The 21267-nt window shown below is 38.4% G+C and overlaps 1 protein-coding gene across 1 annotated transcript in view; it reads right to left on the bottom strand.

Moving 5' to 3' along the window:
* The window catches only part of STS (steroid sulfatase), a 110548-nt gene that overhangs the window by 14894 nt on the left and 74387 nt on the right, over nucleotides 1-21267 (bottom strand). The window contains exon 11 of the mRNA XM_042868081.1: nucleotides 1566-1933. Within this exon, the coding sequence (XP_042724015.1) occupies nucleotides 1566-1933 (368 nt within the window). The remainder of the gene's footprint in view (nucleotides 1-1565; nucleotides 1934-21267) is intronic.

Raw genomic sequence — 21267 nt, 5'->3', positions numbered from 1 at the left:
ATAAGAAGCAAGTCACCTTCTATTATCAAGCATCAAATCATCTTAGTATTTTGCTGATATATTCTGCTCTGGTACAATCTGCCAAAGAAAATAGTTTGCCCAGCTACAGAGCGATCAGAAAATGTGACTGAATAAGATGAAGATAAAAATGGATACAGAAATTAGCCCTGAAGTATCATAGATTTCCCAAGGCCTTACTGAGAACTCAGAGTCAGTTGCATTTGGCTTTGAGAAAATGTAAATGTTCAAGTCCAAGTTTATTCTCAGAAAATGGTAGATCCCATCCAAGGAGCTTAAATAACAGCATAAGTATTTAAAGCAAGAACAAATATTATTTATTTGTCAGCCACACTTCACTTATCAGTGGAAGAACAGGTATGGTAAATATATAGTATATTTTTATTATAGTATAAATTTGTAACGCCGATATTAAGCATGAACCAAATATTTCATTTTAGCATTTGGGTCATGAATGCCAGGGTTTGTCTACCTCAGAGATTAAACAGTTATTTATTGATTTGTCTGTTTTTGATGGTGGGTTAAGTGAGACAGTATGAATTTGGCTTGCATGTTTTCCAGGAGAGTTATGGTACATGTTTTAAGCACCCATTTTATGCACAAATAAAGGCTGATGCCATGCAACATGATGCTAGTGAGGGAGCACGATTTTATTGTGGACTAAGGTTTCCCACTACACAGCTCTCGATATTTTTATGGCACATGCAACATTAGATTCTTAGCAGTCTGTTTCTTATTTGGTGTTGGTCTCTTCTCACTGGTGACAGGTGACAGGATGAGGGGAAATGGCCTTAAGTTGCACCAGGGTAAGTTTAGGTTGGATATCGGGAAACACTTCTTTACAGAAAGGGTTGTTAAGCACTGGAATAGGCTCCCCAGGGAGACAGTTGAGTTGCTATGCCTGAATGTGTTTAAAAATTGTTTGGATGTGGTGCTCAGGGACATGATTTAGCAGAGGGCTGTTAGGGTTAAGGGTAATTTGGTTAGGTTGTGGTTGGACTCGATGATCATTAAAGTTTTTTCCAACATGAGCAATTTATAATTCTATTTCCAACAATGAGAATTTATAATTCTATTTTATATCACTGATACTTGTTGAATCTGTTCTTTACTTATCAATTATCAAATTATAGTTACACGAACCTTTTCACCATTATATCTCTATTTGTTAATTTTTGGGAGAATGTCCCAATGGCAGTGGATAATAATGAAAAGGACTGTTGAGTGTGCATTTAAGTGGCTGTAGTTGACAGAAACAGTAAGAAAATTCCTCAGTGTGTAAGAACAATTTTGAAGCTGAAGATGTGAAAAATGATCTCTAGAAAAGGTATGCTTTGGTAAGGGCAGCAAAACCTGTTTTATACCATTTATTGTATTATTAAGTCAGAGAAGATATTTTTTAAGCTCCTTCTCATTGCATGTTTTCTGAAATTCTACTGTAATATTGTACTAAAGACAGTATATCCTATATAACAAGTTCTTCTAAAGCTACCTAGACATTCTCCTTATTCTGAGAAGGAAAACAAGGAAGTTTATCCAGAATGTACCTCTGACAGGCTGTTTTCTGAGTCATAGTCACAGTAGCAAAACTGAAAGAAGGATGAGCAACACAGCTGTAGCCATGGCTTCCAGACAAGATTGTTCCAGGACAGCTGGTCAGGGACAACTTGAAGCGATCTGGTGTGGTTATCTACTGCTAGCTGTATGACACTGAGAATTTCATAGAACCGGCTCTCTGTTTCTGGGGTCAGTGGGACTTTCTCTTCAGGGTCCCTGGAGAGATCGAAGAGCAGTGGGGGATCATGGTATGTGATGAAACTTCCATAGCAAAAGCAAACATGAGAATCATAGCAACCATTGGAATCCTCAGGAGTGAAGTTTGGAGTGAAGAAAAAGACTTTCCAGACGGATTCACCTGCAGTTTCCAAATACAAAACAATCAATGATAAAAAGACCAACTGAAAATCCTTTCAACTTATGAAACTCTAATTTACACCACAATAAATCAAACTCTCTATACAACATTTGACAAAGAAGAACTGCAACATACTGAAAAAGCAAAACATGGTGATTTTCTTGCTACACAAATTTATGAAACAATGATGATCACTTCAGTCCCTTAGAAGAATTTAACTAAATTACAGAAGACTTAAAAGAACTTCATGTTTTTAAGTAAACAATTCTAAGAAATGCTAAATATTTTCAAAGATATTACACTGTCTTCCTCAAGATATATTAAAATGTACTTTTGCCATTTGAACGTATCCAGACACCACTGAACTATGAATGATTCTCATTTCACTAATTAAAAAAAAAAAATAAATCATTTTTTAATCTTTTTCTCCTTTAATCTCCTTGTGGTATTAACCCATCACACTGCCACATGCTTACTTTGCAAACATGTTGAGACAGACGTTCTCATTTTATTAAATGTGATGACAGGAACTGCTGTAACAGATCCTGCTTCAGGCTTCAAGATGTTTTTTCAAAAATACATAACTATTACAGTAGTTCAATTTTTAGGTGAGACATTGCTTTGTAAACTGGGAACCAAACATCTTTCAGATAGGGAATTTTGACTTTGCTTAATACACTGTGTACAGACACTGAACTGCCTGCACTAGAATAACTTCATTCAGTGTTTTCACTGTTCAAGATCAGAATTAATTCCTGTACTAAGAACAAGCAAATATTAGTCATTTCCTTCAAGAAATGATCTTGAACAGAAGACTGGAGAACCTAAAAATACTTAACAGGGAAGGAATAAACAAGAAATGGCTATTATTCTCCTCAAGCATCACAAAATAGATCATACAGACAGGAATGGACAGGCATTTTAATGGAAGTGCACAATCCTCTCGAGCTGGGGAAGAATGCACCAGAAATAAACCAGGGAATAATTAGAGTCAAAATCTGCTTTTCATTCTTAATAAAAGTAGGATAGTAAACAGCTTAGACCTATGATGCCTGACTACCTATCCATCAGAGCATATACAGACACCTGAAATACACAGTCATTAGTTATTTACTTTCCTTAATGCCCTATTGCTGAAACTTTTTTTCGAAGAACCACTCAGAAACATAGATTGTTATGGACTGGAAGGGACCTCTGGGAATAACTGAGTCCAACGCCCTGCTGAAGTAGATTCCCTACACAGGAAAACATCCAAGAGGGTTTTGATTATCTCCAGAGAATAAGAATCCACAATGTCTGGGCAGCTTGTTCCTGTGCTCTATCATCCTTGAAATAAAAAGAATTTTGTTCTCATGTTCAGGTAGAACTCTTCCAGATTGTACCCACTGTCCCTTGTTCTGTTGTTACACACCACTGAACAGAGCCTGGCTCCATCCTCTTGACCCCTGCCCATTAGAGATTTATAATTGTCTGTATGCTGTTCTCCATGTTGGACAGCATCAGATCTCTCAAGTTTTCTTCATAAGAGATGTTTTTGTATCACTTCTTTTATATTAAATACCGGGGGGAAAGCTCTGTAGTATTTTGCTGAATTTTTTTAAGTCCACAGAAATTTTGTTACTTTTATAACTTGTTAAATATTTATATGTGCAATGGTGGTTAATATTCATTAATCAAGTCACTCGTTCACTAGAATAGAAAGCACTTGAAGGTGTGTGAAGGGCAGAAATGAACCGGTACATCACATGCAGTAACTACATCACACTGAATGTTTAAAGAAAGGTTTAAAGGCATAAATGTTTCAGTGGATTAGAGAGTCACAGACTGTGGTTCCAGTTCATAAAATGAATTTAAAAGAAAATAAGTGACCTGAAGATTCTTTACAGCTTCTTCTATCCTGCAGCATTTTTTGCGTTGTAAGGGAATTTACCTTAAGGAACCAATTCAATGATAGAACATGGAGACTACCAGTTCATTTAGTCTGCACTTAAATCAGGGTCAGAGGGTGATGGTCATTATATGCATTAGTCTAGGAGTATCCTCTGAATGCCGCTTGAGAATCAGTACAAGGGAAGCAGCTCTAAAAGCAAAGAGTACCTTGCTGGCACAGACAATAAGGTGTGGCAGGCTTTAATAGGTACTGAAGGCTCTGGCTGTAACAGCAGCAATGGCTCAATCATACTGGGGGGCAGGGACAGGACATGACTGGACAGGATGGGAGCATTTCTCCATCTCCTTTTCCAATAACATTTTGGAAGATTGATTTAGTATTTGAATTTTTTTTGTTTCCTCACGATTAAAATTAATAATAATCCCAGAATTAAAAAATTGCAGGGGTTGGAAGGGACCTCAAGAGATCACTGAGCCCAACCCCCCTGCTAAAGAAGGTACCCTACAACAGGTCACACAGGCAGTCCTCCAGGTGGGTCTGAGTATCACCATAGAAGGAGTCTCCACAACCTCTTTGGATAACCTGTTCTAGCACTGTTCCAGTGTTTCATCACCCTTACTGTAAAGAAGTTCTGCATATTAGTAGGAAACTTCCTACGTTCAAGTTTTAGGTCATTATTCTGTGTCCTATCACTTCACACCACTGAAAAGAGCCTGGCCTCATTCATTTGCCTCCCACCTTCCCTTAGATGTATATAAACATTAATCAGATCCCCCTTCAGTTTTGTTTTCCTCAGACTGGACAGACCCAGGTTACTCAGTCTTTCCTTTCTTCTCCATATGGGAGATGCTCCAGGCCCTTAATTGTCTTTGTGGCCCTTTGATGGACTGCTTCTAGGAGATTCTTGTCTTTTTTAATGCGAGGATCCCAGAACTGGACACAGTATTCTAAACGTGGCCTTACTGGGGCAGAGTAAGGGGGAGAATCACCTCCCTTGACCTGCTGGTCACACTCTTTTTAATGCACTGCAGGATATCATTGGCTTTCTTGGCCACAAGGGCACACTGCTCATGGGGAACCTGTTGTCCAGAGCTCATTTCTTGCTCAGAGACATGATTTAGCAGAGGGTTGTTAGAGTTAGGGTAGTATGGTTAGGTTATGGTTGGACTCAATGATCTTTATGGTCTTTTCCAACCTGAGCAATTCTATGATTCAATGACTTTATGATCTACAGCAGGTCACCCCCTATCCTGAACTGATGCATGCCATTATTTCTCCCCAGGTGCAAGACTCTATCCTTAATCTTGTTAAACCTCATCAGGTTCCTCACTGCTCAAGTCTCCAGTCTGCCCAGGTCAACAGTCCCCCTCAGACATCTTTGAACTTATGCACAGAACATTGCCCAGAGCAGAAATACGCCTCTCATTTATTGAGATTTAAAATATATATTCTGGGAACCTATGTGATTCTATACTAAGCATTTCTTCTGGCTCTTTAAAAGTGTTTGATTGTCAGGATGGACAATGAAGAACAGAAATGGCCAAAATCACTATTAATCAGCTTCTGTAGACCAAGCAATATTTACTCCATTTGAGAATTTAATTCAGAGCACTGTAACACCTTGACAGAAAGGCAGAAAAAATGCACGAGAGCTCTGTGATCAGGATGTGTTACCATACCCCTATCTTTGATAGAACACTTCCACTGAATTACTTTGAAAATGAATTTTCCATCAACTCTTATGTTGTTGGACACTGTATCACCAGGCCATTTAAAGGGCTGACTCACAGCAATATAAATTTAAGGATTCCTGAATTATTGTAAAACATAACATTAGGATAATATAAGTAAGTTCAAAGACACGGGAAAAAAAAAAAACAGAAACATGCAAGTTGTACTATGATATTTTTTCCCTTACAGAATAAATATTCTTCATATTTTATTTCATATAATCTTCATTATTTATTTCATATCTTCAATAGCTTGCCTATATCTAGAGCATCTGTCACGTTGCAAAATGTGTGTGATTGGAGACAGACACATGACATCAGATCATGTCTGAATTACATTGCTAGTTTTTTTGAAGAGCTGATGGTTTTCAGCCATGCTGCTACTTACACTGTGCAAAACACAGCCTTGGCAGAACAAGTACAATTGTACAATAGAACAATGATCATTTACTGCACTGCAGTGTTTCAAAGGACCTGGAACTTCATGAGGTGCTGGAAAAACATCAGTGCAGAGTTTAACTACCCACTGCCTAAGCATTATAAAAGTACAGCACACCTGTCAGTGTCTGTGTCTGTAGAGAAGCCAGTGTAATTATACTAGGAGACATAAAGAGGTGTTGGATTTCTAATCTGTAAAGCTGATGAGCTGTATAAGGATCTTAACAATGGAGACTTCTCTCTCAATTTCTCTCAGCTGATATAGAATCTCATTTTGTCAGAGGGCTAGCTGCAAGGATCAAATTAATCTCTCAGTAATTAACAATACTTTTGTTCTTCAAACCATCTGAACTTTCTTATTATTTAAAGACAACTATAACACTGTTCTTCACTGAGCCTAGCTGTAAAATTGTCAGGGTTCCCTCACAGTCAGTATATAGAGTCCTTCCAAAATACAGAAGGCAAGCTAGATGTCTGTAGTTCCTTGGAGATCCTTTCCCAGAGCATCACAGCTTCTTTATTCAGCATCCATTTTTCTGCTGAGTTAATTGCACAAGGGTTTCACTTGCTCAGTCCTCAGAATACCACTTTCCTTTGCATACATAAAAAAGCAAAAGTCACAGAAGTTGTACATACAAATAGTCTCAAGTTAAAATAGGTTGCAATTAGTTTGCACAAATCTGCTATGAACATAAGTGCTAAGAATTTGATCTCCCTAACAGCCTCCTCTTCAGTTTTATTATCCTTCATCTATTTATTCTCTCATAATCACACAGACAATCAAAACTTCAATAGACAGGTAAAGGCCAGAAGGGTAAATAAAAGTATCTCAGTAAAACATATTAATATTTCCAAGATGACATGACACAGTGGATATGGATGTTATTTCTGTAATACTAGATCTGTGCATAATTATTGATGGCTATGTCCTATTCTCTGATAAAGACTTGAAATGAACAAGAGCTATTTCTGTGTTATTGCCTGGATCTTATTTTTACTGTTTTTTCATCTATGATAGGTAGATCTGGGCTTTCCTTTGTTCATATTATTTTGTTTCTTCTTTTGGTAGAAGAACAAGTTAACAAGTCTATTCTTCATTGCAAATTGATGAGCTGGTCTCTTCTTGACTTAAGACTCACTTGAGCATAACCCTTTGGGCATAGCAGTACATAGAAATGCAAATTGCACACAGTCTTTTCCTGTATTTCAAGTGAACTCTGTAGCCAAGGTATGCTGTCACATTCTAACTAAAGCCAGCTCTTCAACTTTGCTACAGAGTAGCAGATTGAAGTTCAAATCTACTTAAAAATATTCTTCAGATAACTGTTGTTATTGCTGTACTTCTTTTTTTTTTTTTCTGCTTCCTATATCACTGGAGCAATTTAGAAGTTGTAGGTTCTCTGCTAATCTTATATAAAGTAGATATCACAGATATGTGTGTACTCTACTCTTCAAAAATTTAAAAATTTAAAAAAGGTTTTGGTTGTTGGGCTTTTGTAGAACTATATATGTCATATGGAGAGTACCATATGGTTACTACAAACAAAGCATACTGTTATTTTTATCAATATGTACATTCCTCAAACAGCTAGTAAAAATATGTTGAGTTCAAAAGTTTTTAACTTTACTCTTCCAGTCAAAATTTGTATTCTTTAGACACATTTATCTGGTGTTTCAGGATGCTGTATTGTTACATCAGTCAAAAGACTGAGTAACATTCAAAGACATAATGTTAATTTATGAGAATGGGTTGTTGCTAGAAGAAGCTTGCATGAAGAACGGTGAAGAATATAGAATATCTGAACTAAAAAACATGAAAAGGAAAACAACAGTGAGCTGATGAGCAACTGTAGTGGAATGAAAAGGTTCCACTGAAATCTACTAATGTGTCAAGATAATCTGCTAAATGATAGGAGCTGACAAAGAATTATCTTCCCGAACACTTCATTACCAAAAAGAATGACCACGCATTTATACATATACACACAAATGGGTATAGAAACTATGTTTTCAAAATCAGAAGTGCCAATGCAATGTTATGCCTCCTAGTTGGAAATTACAGCTAACAGGAACATGGAAGAATACATTTTGCTCAGGGAATTAAAAAAAAACACTTTGAGTAATCTGATGCATGTAACCCAGACAATTGCTAAAGATTTGGCTGAAAAGTCTATTCACTTGTTGAATGGCCCATGTGATTTTCAGTTCATTTAAAGAACAGTCATTATCATTCTGAAGACAGAAGATAATGTTGGCACAAAAAAAAATATTAGCAATTTCCTGCCTATTTCTTACCCTTTTCATGTACCAGTTTTCCTCTGGAATTACAAAAAAGATACAGCTAAGAAACAGGAGAGCAACACACTCAAGAATGTAACAATGCATAGCTTGCTCGCTAAGGATAACAAAACTGAAAGCGGAATTTATTTAGAATTATATTTTGTCTTTTGTCCTTTCTGTCCGTTAAAAATTGAGGACAATAATTCCTATCTGACATAAAGTGGATGCAATCACCTGAGTGATGTGAAAGGTATGCAAGATTCATGTTGCTATTTTCCTGATAGTGCGGCAAACATACAAGACAAAGACAACTCAAAGCAACTACTGCAAATATTTTCAGACAATTTTAAACTTGTCTGCAGAGAAGTACCGGAGGACAGGGGAAAAACAAAAAAGACAGCAGAGGGCCACAAAGATGATTAGGGGCCTGGAATATCTACCCTATGAGGAAAGGCTCATAGACCTGTGACTTCAGCTGGGAGATGAGAAGACTAAGGGAGATTCTTAACAGTGTTTATAAATATCTACATGGCAGTTATGAGGATGAGGCCAGACTCTTTTCAACAGTGCCCAGTGACAGGTCAAGGGGCAATGGGGACAAAATGGAATGCAAGAAATTCCATTTGAATATGAAGAAATACTTATTTACTGTGTGAGTGACAGAGAACTGGAACAGGCTGCTGCCCAGAGAGGTTGAGGATTCTCTTTCTCTGGAGATATTTAAAGCCAAGCTGGACACTTTCCTTTGCAATCTACTGTTGGGAATCTACTTTACCAGTGGGGTTGGTGCAGAAGATCCCTAGAAGTTCCTTCCAACCCCTACAATTATGTCATTCTGTGAACCAAGGTCATCTCCAAGAATTTGTCCATATATGTCTCTTTCCAGATATTTTTTTTCAAAATTTGAGTATTAAAACAAATTTTGATACACAGAATACTAATGAAATATACAGAACCAACTAACTGAAAATTGACAGTGAATTTAACCTTTAAATACAAAGAAATACGTATATAAAGACAGAATTATGCAAAGTAACATTAAAACCGATAAGCAGTAATTTTGTAATTTCAGTAGCCTAGAACTGTGTACACTGCCAAAGAATGCTGAATATAATTTGGTTTATTTTAAAAAATTCAGGAGAAATGTGAATTCAGGAAAATTTCCTTACATGTGACTCAGGGAGTTTAATATGAATACTTTTTATTTTTAAAAATCACTGAGGTACTTAGAAAATATGAAAGATTTATTTTTATTTCCAAAATTGAATCATTTAAATATAAATTATGACATAGCAAAGGGACTTCTTTTGTTAGACTCAAAAATGGAGTTAAAAAAAAATTACTTTTAATGGGATGCTACAAATTCAGAAAAAGAAAGAAAAAAAAAAACAAATTTGATTCTTCTGATTTTAACAGAAAAAAAATAGAAAAAATATGCATTTATTAAACAATTAGAATCATATGATTAATGTTCAATAGTACAGTTGAACCCCTTCCTCCCCAAAATACTGAATTAAACATAAACACTAAAAAATATATCATAGAGTGTTATCTTAAAGACAACCAGCAAGAACTCTCATATACATTTATTCCTAAGAAAATTACTAGAAGTTGTCTACTATCTATTTTCACCTGGACATGTTCAAGGTTAAGGTTTTTCAGAGAAATTTAGCAGTCTGCCAGTATGAACTTTTTTGCAAAAATCAAACCTCATTTCGCAGTTCTACAGCCAGCATGAACACTTGAGTTTGAATAGAAGACTAGTTTTAGGAATGCAATGGGAATATTTTCTTGTCCTTAGTGGTATGGAATATGGACACAGAGAGCCTCAGCTACTCTCCAACTGACAGTAAGTGATGGTAAAGGGAAACAACCTTGACACTTTCCTATTTCCAGATTAAGGAAGGCAGGCATAATGAAAAACAAGGTTCACCCCTCTGAAGTGCTATAATGTGCTAAAATCTCCTTCTCACCAAGAACAAGATTAGAGAAGAGTCTCCTGGGGCTGTAAATGGAATGAACTCATTTTAATTGCACTGTATATAGAACTTAAGTGAAGAGAGCTCAGAATTATTTTGAAGACAGGTTACTTCAGCTCTATCATTCAATTAATGTAAAATCATTCTGGAGAGTGAACTCTGTTCAGTCATGAATGAAATAATCCAAATAATAGAAATTTGTAATTTTAAGGTTATTTTTTTCATAAGGAGTGGTTCACTGGTTAAGTGTCCAGAAAGGTTTGCTTACACTTTCCATTCTGAAGCTATTCCTGCCCCTTAGTTTGCAAATCAAGTGAGATATTTTTCCCTTATGAAATAGAGAGATAGAGAGAGAGAGAGAGAGAGAGAGAGAGAGAGAAAGAATAGCTCATTTTTAGCTTTATTCCTGCTTTAATTAATACTTTTAAAACAGTTCTGTTACATCAATCTAACACTACTTCCAACACAATTTTATTTTTTTCATATACTGTATTTCCCCAACATTCCTTAATTCCTTTGTCTTGTGACTTTAGTCAACTCTCAAGTTTTCACACTTTAAGCACCTGCTGTGAAGAAACTGCAGTGTTTTAAAATATTAGAAGCTTCATAAACTTGATACAAAAACAACAACCAAAAAAAAAACCACAAGCAGGTCCAAAAGCAATTCTGATTAAATACTAGCTGAAGACCTGATGCAAAAAGCACACCTTTCTTAGTAGGGAAGTTCTCTGTAGCAGTAATTCTGCTGCCATGCATAAACACTGAAACATTACTGTTGGAAAAGATAACTAATACCATCTAGTTCTACCATCACAGAGCAAACTGAGACAAGAAAATAGTGTAAAGGCTCTGTCATGTTTTTCAAGGAAAACATTTTCCTACCTAAAATACTGGTAGCAGAAATGTGTATCTGATGATTAGGTCAATTTTCTTAAGCTTGATATAAACAGCTTTTTGTTTTCTGTTCAAGACAGAAATGCTCTTTTTTCTTTCAGGTATTATTTCACATTTACCAAGCATTATGCCCATACTGTGTCACCTCAATTCAGCTGCACCTGTTATGATGTAAGCTTCAAGACAGCAAATTAAAATAGTTAATCAGGTAGTTTAGGTAATGACACTTGATGCCTGTTCTGCTTCCTCTAGATGTTGTGGTTGACACACTGAAAAGAAACTAGGGATTTGGGAGAGCACTTTTAGGGGACTAAAAGTGGGACTTTTAGAGGTTTTTTTCTTGATTTTGGTGCTCCATGAAACAGGCAAGATCATGTGGAGAAGGAAAAAGAAAAAAACAACAAAACAACAAATGAGGACTAAAGATGATGCTTACAAAGCAAGTTTGGAAGAAGAGGAAAAAAAAAAGTAACTTCAATAATCAATGAGAAAAGACCAGAATGACCTTCATTAAGAAACAGTAAGTGATTCAGATGTTTGAGACAATGAATATTTAAAAAAAAAACAAAACAACAACAACAAAAAAACCCACACACAAACTGAATAAAACAAAAACAAAAAAATAATACCTTATAAGACAAGAAAGAAAAGATTTCTCTAGAGAGAACAGTGGAAATGAATGGACTTTCAAAACTAAAAGACAGAAAAGGCAAATGACAGGAAAATTCTCATGAAGGTCAGCCTTATTATAATTTCTACAGCTTCAGAAAGAAAAGACACACAAAAGCATCTGCTAAGAGAATCAAAAAGAGATTCACTCCAAATAAGGCTAGAAGCACAGAAATAGGCAGGGAAATTGAAATAAAGTGATGGGAAAAGGATGAATACAGGATAAAAGGACACAGTTCAGAGAGAAAAAGAAGGTTACACTTGGTCCAACAAAAATGTGGTTTAAGTGAGCTGAAGACTCACGTGTTATCCCTAAGGAGAAAGTGTATTTCTCCCACAGCTTCACTATTTGAAAGTAGCTACTAGATGCTTTTGAAATCCTTCATAGGCTTGTGTAAATAAACCAGTTGGGAACTGGAGTAGATCCATATTAAGCTGACTCTTCAATGTTTTTCATGGATGGTGATCCTCAAAAACAGAAAATTGGTCTGCAGTACTTGCATTCTGTTGAGGAAATCTCAAACAAATACTTTGCTGAAGCACATGACTATGTAAGCATTGGCAAAAAATATGCCCATATATATCTATGGAAACTTCTTACCTACTGCTACAAGTTTCTATATGATTTCTTTAATAGACTACATTGCCACCGCATTTTGTCATTAAGATAAAAGCTAATGACAAAGAATGAGGTTTAATGAGTCTTACTGAGGCTTATAAAGTGATAGTGGGGAAGGACCCTTATGCCTCCACAGTAAGAGCTGCCGCAATCAGCAACAGCAATTACCTGTAACAAATAAATCTCAGAATCACAGAATGGCCAGAGTTGGAAGGGACATCAAGGATCATGAAACCTCAACCCCCCTGCAACATGCAGGGCCACCAACCTCCACATTTAATATCAGATCAGGCTGCCCAGGGCCCCATCCAATCTGGCCTTGAATACCTCCAGGGACGGGGCATCCACAACCTCCTCTGAGCAGCCTGTTCCAATACCTCACCACTCTCTCTGTTAAGAACTTCCCCCTGCCATCCAACCTAAATCTTCCTTCCCTCTACTTAAAACCATTTCCCCTTGTCCTGTCATTATCTATCCTTTCAAAGAGTTGATTCCCCTCCTCTTTGTAGGCTCCCTTTAGGTACTGAAAGGCTGTAATGAGTTCCCCCTCAGCCTTCTTTTCTCCAGGCTGAAGAAGCCCAGATCCCTAAGCCTGTCTTTGTAGCAGAGGTGCTCCAGTCCCCTGATCATGTTCATGGCTCTCATCTGGACCCTCTCCAACAGCTCTCTGTCTTTCTTGTACTGGGGGCTCCAGATCTGGACACAGTACTCCAGATGGGGTCTCACATGAGCAGAATAGAGGGGGACAATCACCTCCCTGTCCCTGCTGGCCACCCCTCTTCTGATGGAGCCCAGGATACCATTTGCTTTTTGAGCTGCAAGAGCACACTGCTGGCTCATGTTAAGCTTTTCATCTATCAAGTCCACCAGATCCTTCTCCACAGGGTTGCTCTCAAGGACCGCTCCTTCCAGTCTGCATGGATGCCTGGGATTCCTCCAGCCCAAGTGCAAAACCTTGCACTTTGTGTGTTGAACCTCATTACGTTCACCCAGACCCACCTTTCAAGCCGGTTGAGGTCCCTTTGAATGGCATCCCTTCCTTCCACCATGTCAACCACGTCACTCAGCTTGGTGTCATCAGCAAACTTGCTGAGGGTGCACTCAATTCCATCATCAATGTCATTGACAAAGATGTTGAAGAGCACCAAACCCAAGACAGACCCCTGGGGGATGCCGCTCATTACTGCCTGGACATAGAGCCATTGATAACCACCCTCTGTCTGCGGCCTTTCAATCACGCTCATTCCTCATGTGATCAAGCATGTCATCCAGGAGGATCTGTTCCATGCTCTTCCCAGGCACAGAGGTGAGACTCACCAGTCTGTAGTTCCCAGGGTCCTCCTTGCTCCCTTTCTTGTAAATGGGAATGATGTGACCCTTCCTCCAGCCATCTGGGACCTCACCTGACAGCCACAACTTTTCATATACGATGGATAGTGGCTTGGCAATCACCTCAGCTAGTTCCTTCAGAACTCTGGAATGCACGCCATCCGACCCCATAGACTTGTATACATTCAGTCTCATGAGGTGATCTCGGACATGCATTGCCTTTACAGTGGGGTGGGATTTACCGCCCCGGTCCCCATCTAGAGGTTTAGAGATCCAGGGCTCAGGGACATGAGAAATACTGGAATCCTGGCCGCCAGTGAAGACCGAGGCAAAGAACTCATTCAGTACCTCAGCCTTCTCTTCGTCCATTGAAGCCTGTTCTCCTTTTACATTTACCAAAGGAGGTACACTCTGGCCTGTCTCTTCTGGCCAAAGTATCTGTAGAATGTCTTCGTATTTTCACGTCCCTCGTCAAGTTCAGTTCTGCCTGTCCCTTGGCTTTCCTGATCCCATGACTGCAAGTCCAGACGGCATCCCTGTATTCTTCCCAGTTGACACACCCTTGTTTCCAGAGCTTGTACGCACCTTTCTTTGCCCTCAGCATGCTCAGCAGGGCCTTGCCAAGTCATGCCGGTTTTCTACCTCCTCTGCCCGCTTTCTTATTCAGAGGGACGGAGAGTTCTTGTGCTCTCAGGAAGGCATCCTTGAAGAGTAGCCAGCTCTCTTCAACATCTTTGTTTTTAAAGAGAGCATCCCAGGGGATCTTGGCCAAAAGTCCATGGAACAGCTTAAAGTTTGCTCTTCCAAAGTTCAGGGTCCTGACGCCTCTCCTTGCCAGGTCCACATCCCTTGAGATCATGAACTCAACCAGGGCATGGTCTCTGCAGCCCAGGCTGCCTCCAACTTCAATGCCTTTAATGATCTCCTTCACATTGGTGAGCAGCAAGTCCAGCAACGCTTCACCTCTGGTAGTCTGTCCAATATTTGAACCAGAAAGTTATCATCAATGCATTTCAGTAGCTTCCTGGACCTCTTGCAGCTTGCCGTGTGGTCTTTCCAACAGATATCTGGATGGTTGAAGTCCCCCATTAGGACAAGAGCCTATGAACATGATGCTTCCCACATCTGAAGTGAGCCAGCCTTGTCAACAGTCTCCCCTTGATCAGGTAGCCTGTCGTATATGTCTATCGCCAGCTGGACTTTGTTAGTCCTGTCCTTAATTCTAACCCACAGGCTCTCAACCTGTTCCTGACTGTTTCTCAGAGGGAGCTCTTCAGTCTTTGACATAGATGGCAACTTCCCCACCCTTCCTATTTTGCTAATCCCTTCTAAAGAGCCAATACTCCTCAGTGGTGGTATTCCAGTTATGGGAGTCATCCCACCATGTTTCCATGATAGCAACAAGGTCATAACTTTCCAAGCACATCACAGTTTCCAACTCATCCTGCTTATTTCCCAGGCTGAGTGCACTGGTATAAAGGTACTTCAGCTGGGCTTTCCATCTCACTGCCTTTATAGAAGATCTAGGATCCCCTAGAACAGCAGCATCCCCAGCATCCCCCTGCCCCAGTCCATCCTTCTGTACTCTACCGTCTTCACCCATCAAGTTTGGTACGAGCCCTCAAACGACCCACTCAATCCCAACAGTCCTCATTTTGTCCCCTTCCCCCTTCATACCTAGGTTAAAGACCTTTCAATGAGACCCACCAGTTCCTCAGCTAAGATCCTCTTACTCCTCAGATACAGGCTACTTCCATCTGCAGCCATTATGCCAGGTGCTGAGTAAATTGCCCCGTGGTTAAAAAAAAAAAAAAATTCCTGTGTTTGCACCAACTTCTACACCATTTGTTTATGAGAGTTGATGCTAATAGCTGAAGCAAATGACTATTTTAGTTCTGTGTCAAAAGGAAAATTGAACATGAGATGTAAGTGGTACTTTCTTAATTGGACTTTAAAGAGCTTTATGCTAGTAACTCAAACCAGGATTTTGTATCTAATCCATGCTTTTCTTCTCTGATTATTCTTGTCAGATCTTTCCGGACACTGATGCATGGATAAAATTATATTCAGTTATACAAAACCAATTCACCTCTCATATTTTGCTACACAGTCTAAACTATCTACTTTATTTATTGCATATTTGAAGGTATACTCTTGTCTGAACCTCTGCTGATTTAAAAGAAAAATGACACTAATTACATTACATGATCTTAAAATTCCCAGTTAACTTTAAAAGGCATACAGTGTCTTTTCTTGACATTTAGAAAAATATTCATTTCTTTCACAATATAAAAAAGGTGGCAAGACATTTAAGGCACTCAGTGGGATTTACTGCTCAGTATACTCCACTACTATTTATTATGCAGTTTAACAATCTGGTATTCTCACCTAATTCTGGATCTCTGAAATGTATTTGTATTTATGAAAGCTAGATGCCACTGTTCATTGATTGGCTTTTTATCTCCGTTAGAATTCTGTGTTAAGGTGAGAATAATTCTGCTTATTACTCTTTTAAAGATCAGATTAGCTCAGATGTAAAAGCTTACACCTGCCCATTGTTAGCACCACCCTCATAATCTGCTAAAAACCTGAGATACTGGAATCTTGAGAACTCCAGTATGCCTTACCAGTCCTGACCAACTGTATGTTGGAACTCCATCCACACACTCTGTCCATGACCAGGATCCCCATTTTATTTTAGCCTGAGGTCATCAATATTGCTGTAGGAGTGCTATTCCTTAGCCCCGTCTCTGGACTGCCTGATGTGGCCTTTCTTCCACCTACGTCTTCATTCTTATCTCTTCCTGCTTCTGACTGGGCTCTATGAGTAGAAATCTGAATCACCAGTTCACCTAGTTAGGATTTACTGATGGACCTTGTTATTAGCACTCAGCTCTACTCATTCTGCTTGGGTGCTGCCAGTGAGGCTACTTCCACAGCTAGGGTCACTTGTAGTTCCTGACTTTATGAAGCTCCAGTTGCTTCCTAATAAGAAATGACCAACCTTGCTCCGTGGTCATACACAATACAATTATCTCTAAGTAATCATTCTTCAATGAACAACTGTCTTGCAAAGTACTCTGTTTCCCTTATCATAACTAATGATGCTTTTAAAAAGAGAAGGCTAATTTTCCTTTTTTTTCTTTTTCTTTCCAATTCTTTATATAGCTATTGCCTAGTTCTCTTATGACTTGAATATGAAACTAGGCCTTTGCTCCATAACTGCTTTTTTTGTTATACAAAAATAACCAGACAGAAATCAAAGATACTGAGTGGATTTGCTTTCATAAACGTCAGAGGTTCCTGTGAAAACCATTTGTGTTACTTTCTTTATAGTGTAGTCAGAGTAAGACACCACCACAAGTTAGAAAATCAAACTTTCTATCTCTCCAGTGTTCTCTAGCCCATGTTCAATTTGATTTGGCAGCCAATATCTATTTACAAGGTGCTGCTGTTTATGAAAGACCCAAAAGTATTCATAGATTGTGAATCTCCTCCTTTCAAGTATGTTTAAAGTCCTTATATTTAACTGACGTAGCCAGAAAATACAGATGGAAGTTTGCAGACTTTTTTTCTTTAAAACAAACAAAAAAAAAATACGCACAAAACATAATTTGTTTTCATTTAATGTCTTACTCACCCATCACTGAATGACCTCTGAAATAGTCAGTAGCTGAAGTACACCTGAATTGACTGCTTATGTGAAGTTCATATCTATCTTACATTAATACATGCATTTTCTCTGTTCCAGTTGTAGCAAATAAGAACAAAAGCTCATTTCCGATATTTCAAATGAATCTTCTTTTTGTCATCTAATTCATCCCCCTGCCACTTCATGATTGTTCACCACAATCTATTTTTTAGTGCTTTCTTGATAGATGATTTCTTCTGTTGTAACTTTTGTGCTACTCTAATTCATTTCCTTTATTGCTGAAGACAAAGACACTTTATTGGCGCACTCCTTTCACTCAGTGTTTTATCTGGCAATTTTTGCAAATACATATTTTTTGCAAACTTTTGCTAGACTTTAAACAAAGATTTTGGTGCAAGTCTTTGTTGGTTTAGATTGCCATTCATTGCATTGTCAGCTCCAAATTTCATTTCCATGCCATTTTTAGAATCCTGGTCTTCTGAAGAGAATACCAAAATTCCCATGAATTTACTGAAAGGATGATTTTACCTCATCTGCCTTCAGTTCAACAAAATAATTGTATTTTAATTTAAGAACTCAAACACTAATCTCATGCTTAAATTAAACAGAGCACAATGTAATTGCGACCAAAACTAATTGCTTAAGTAAATTAAGATCTGCAAATGTTCTTCAACTGCTATTAAATTGTATTTATTTATTATTTACATAATATACTAGCCAGCATGTCCTGGCCAGTAGTGTTTCTTCTCTTTGTGTTGCTCTTCTATTTTTGACTGTTATTCAATGTAATAATTCTAGTTCAGCTCAAGAGTATCTTTGAAGAGTGCACTTATGTCACAAATTTAATCCAACATTTATTATTAGTTATACCAACACTATGAAATCTTGGCTCTTATGTAAAAGACAGTTACAAAGTTGAGTTAGACAAAGACAGCCACATACTTGAGTGTGAAATCCTTTTTATCTTCTTTTTACTCATAGAATATGCTCCTATAGAGTATGGCTAAGGTTAATGGCCTTAACCCCTTGTTTTAGAAATATAAATAAATAGAATAACAGCTTGCTGTCTAAAGTCATTCATTTACATGCTGAACTTCCTCCAGACAACTGAAAATGCTTTTGACGTTACATGACAAGACATAAATTTTATATATGACCTCCCTTCCCACTGTAGTTAAGAGTGATGACAGCACTCAAAGGATATTGTGAAATACAAACATCTACATAGCGGTAGTTATTTTTTGGATTTTTAAACTTACAAACAATTTTTATCCATAGCTCTGCAAACTCAGTCTGCATCTTTCAATTTAGCTGATTTCTTTGCCAAAATACTCTCTAAAGATCTGTGGCAATAGTAAGGATAATATATTTTTCTATCATGTTCATGATAGTGTCTCCTTCTTCTATGCTAATCTCCAAAAGAGAACACACATACAGTGACAACAACCTCAGTAAAGTGACTAAAATACAGAGATTCAGGCAACGTTTACGTAGCTGTTGAAATTTTTCTTATATTTCCAAAGATGTTTCTAATGGGCTGGCAATCATGCTAAACAGAGAATCATAGAATCACCAAAGTTAGGAAAAGGCCCCAAGATCTTGGCACTTACGGCATGGAGACATAGAAAGGAGTCTGCATTTCACTTAGGATTAGACCAATCAAACTATATTCAAAAGGAAATCAGGCCAGGCAGATAGACTTGGTAAACAATTTTCCTATCACTCAAATCCTCATTTTCACTTTGAAAGCTTTCTCTGTCTTGCTGATTCTCATAAGTTTGTCTGATTTAAACTTCTGAATTTTGGACTACTACATTCTTCCTGTCTTTCTATCATAAAAACACCCTAAAACTAAGTGTAAAATAGAATGTTGGCTTCTACAGCTTTTTTCCAAGGTGTATATCAAATTTTATCAGAGGAGGAGTAAGATGCCCTGTACAGACATGTTACACAGACATGACCTTTGGATCAGAAAAGAACACAGATGCTTTAAGCCCTCCTAAATGTGCTCCTCTCTCTGCCTGAGAGCAGACATAGTGTGCTCTCATACATCTCATCAGAATACATAGCAGCTGAAATACAAAATCTAACCTAAGGGTGAGTATATATCTGAGGTCAATGAATCCACAAACTGAACAAAATTCTTGAAATCTGTTAGGAAAAACAAAGAACAATTGTTGTGGGCAATTTTTCTTGTATGTCTAGGCAAAGACTACGTTGACTGTTGTTAGCTCTTTCTAGCAATGGCCATAAACCTGGTCTATGAATGGAATACTGACTAGTACACAGATTTACAATATCACAGAATCAGAGAACTGTAGGGGTTGGAAGGGACCTCCTGAGATCATTGAGTCCAACCCCCCTGCCAAAGCAGGTTCCCTACAGCAGGTCACACAGGTAAGCATCCAGGCAGGTCTTGAACATCTACAGAGAAGGAGACTCCACCACCTCCCTGGGCAGCCTGTTCCAGTGCTCCATCACCTCACTGTAAAGAAGTTCTTGCGCACATTTGTGCGGAACTTCCTATGCTGCAGTTTCCAGCCGTTTCCCCTTGTCCTGTCTCCACTCACCACTGAAAAGAGTCCGGCCTCGCCATTCTGCCCCCCACACCTTAGATATTTATAGACCTGGATCAGGTCCCCTCTCAGTCTTCTTTTCTCAAGGCTGAACAGGCCCAGTTCACTCAGCCTTTCTTCATAGGAGAGATGCTCCAGGCCCTTCACCATCTTTGTGGCCCTCCGCTTGGCTCTTTCCAAGAGATCCTTGCCTTTTTTTGTACTGGGGAGCCCAGAACTGCACGCAGTACTCCAGATGAGGCCTTACCAGGGCAGAGTAGAGGGGGAGGATCACCTCCCTCGACCTGCTGGACATGCTCTTTTTAATGCACCCCAGTAAGCCATTGGCCTTTTTGGCCACAAGGGCACACTGCTGGCTCATGGCCAACCTGTCGTCCACCAGGACACCCAGGTCCCTTTCCGCAGAGCTCCCCTCCAGCAGGTCATCCCCCAACCTGTACTGGTGCATGCAATTATTCCTCCCCAGATGCAAGACTCTACACTTGCTTTTGTTAAAACTCATCTGGTTTTTTACTGCCCAGCTCTCCAGCCTGTCCAGGTCTTGCTGAATGGCAACAGAGCCTTCAGGCGTGTCAGCCAATCCTCCTGACTTCGATATGCTTTAAAATATGAAGAATTACATGGTGAAGAATACTCAGGCAGTTGTGCATGCACACACTGCTCTTGTTAGTTCTAATCATTTGCCAGATCCTAAATTCAAGGAATACTTACCAGTGGAATCATCCTTTCCTGAATTCAAATAATTACTTTTCTCACTTCACTATGACATAATTTATTAACTTTTTTCAAGTTTAACCTATGCTAAGGAGACACAGAAGTACGTTGCTTTTGCATATTTCCTGTCTTCAAATGTGTACACTTATAACTGGATTAACTTCTTTGAAAGCACATATTCAAAAATACTTTGTGAAATATGAGTAACAGAATTTCTTTTACCTGCCATTTACAAATGTACAAATATATTTATCAGAATTTAGTCCTGTTTCTTTTGTTTTGTTTTGTTTTTCCCTTTCTTTTTTTTTTTTTTTCCCGAAATATCAGTATGCTATAAAACTATTTAAAAGCACAGGCAGAAATTAAAACACTTCCTATGTAGAGGCCTGAAATACTTTGGTATGTGAATGTGAGGGAGGAGGGAAAAAGGCTTTTGATAATGCTCAGGAACTACAGGCACGGTAAAATCTGTTCAGTATTCCAAAATCTAGTCAAAGCATTTTTCAGTACCTTTTCTTGATCATTTCAGACTCCCTGTAAACATCTGCATGGTGTTCTAGGTC

The sequence above is a fragment of the Lagopus leucura genome, unplaced genomic scaffold (assembly GCF_019238085.1).
Source record: "Lagopus leucura isolate 7727_CA_CO unplaced genomic scaffold, USGS_WTPT01 Super-Scaffold_100001, whole genome shotgun sequence".
In the NCBI taxonomy this organism is placed as follows: Eukaryota; Metazoa; Chordata; class Aves; order Galliformes; family Phasianidae; genus Lagopus; species Lagopus leucura.
This window is presented reverse-complemented; position numbering and strand designations above follow the sequence as displayed.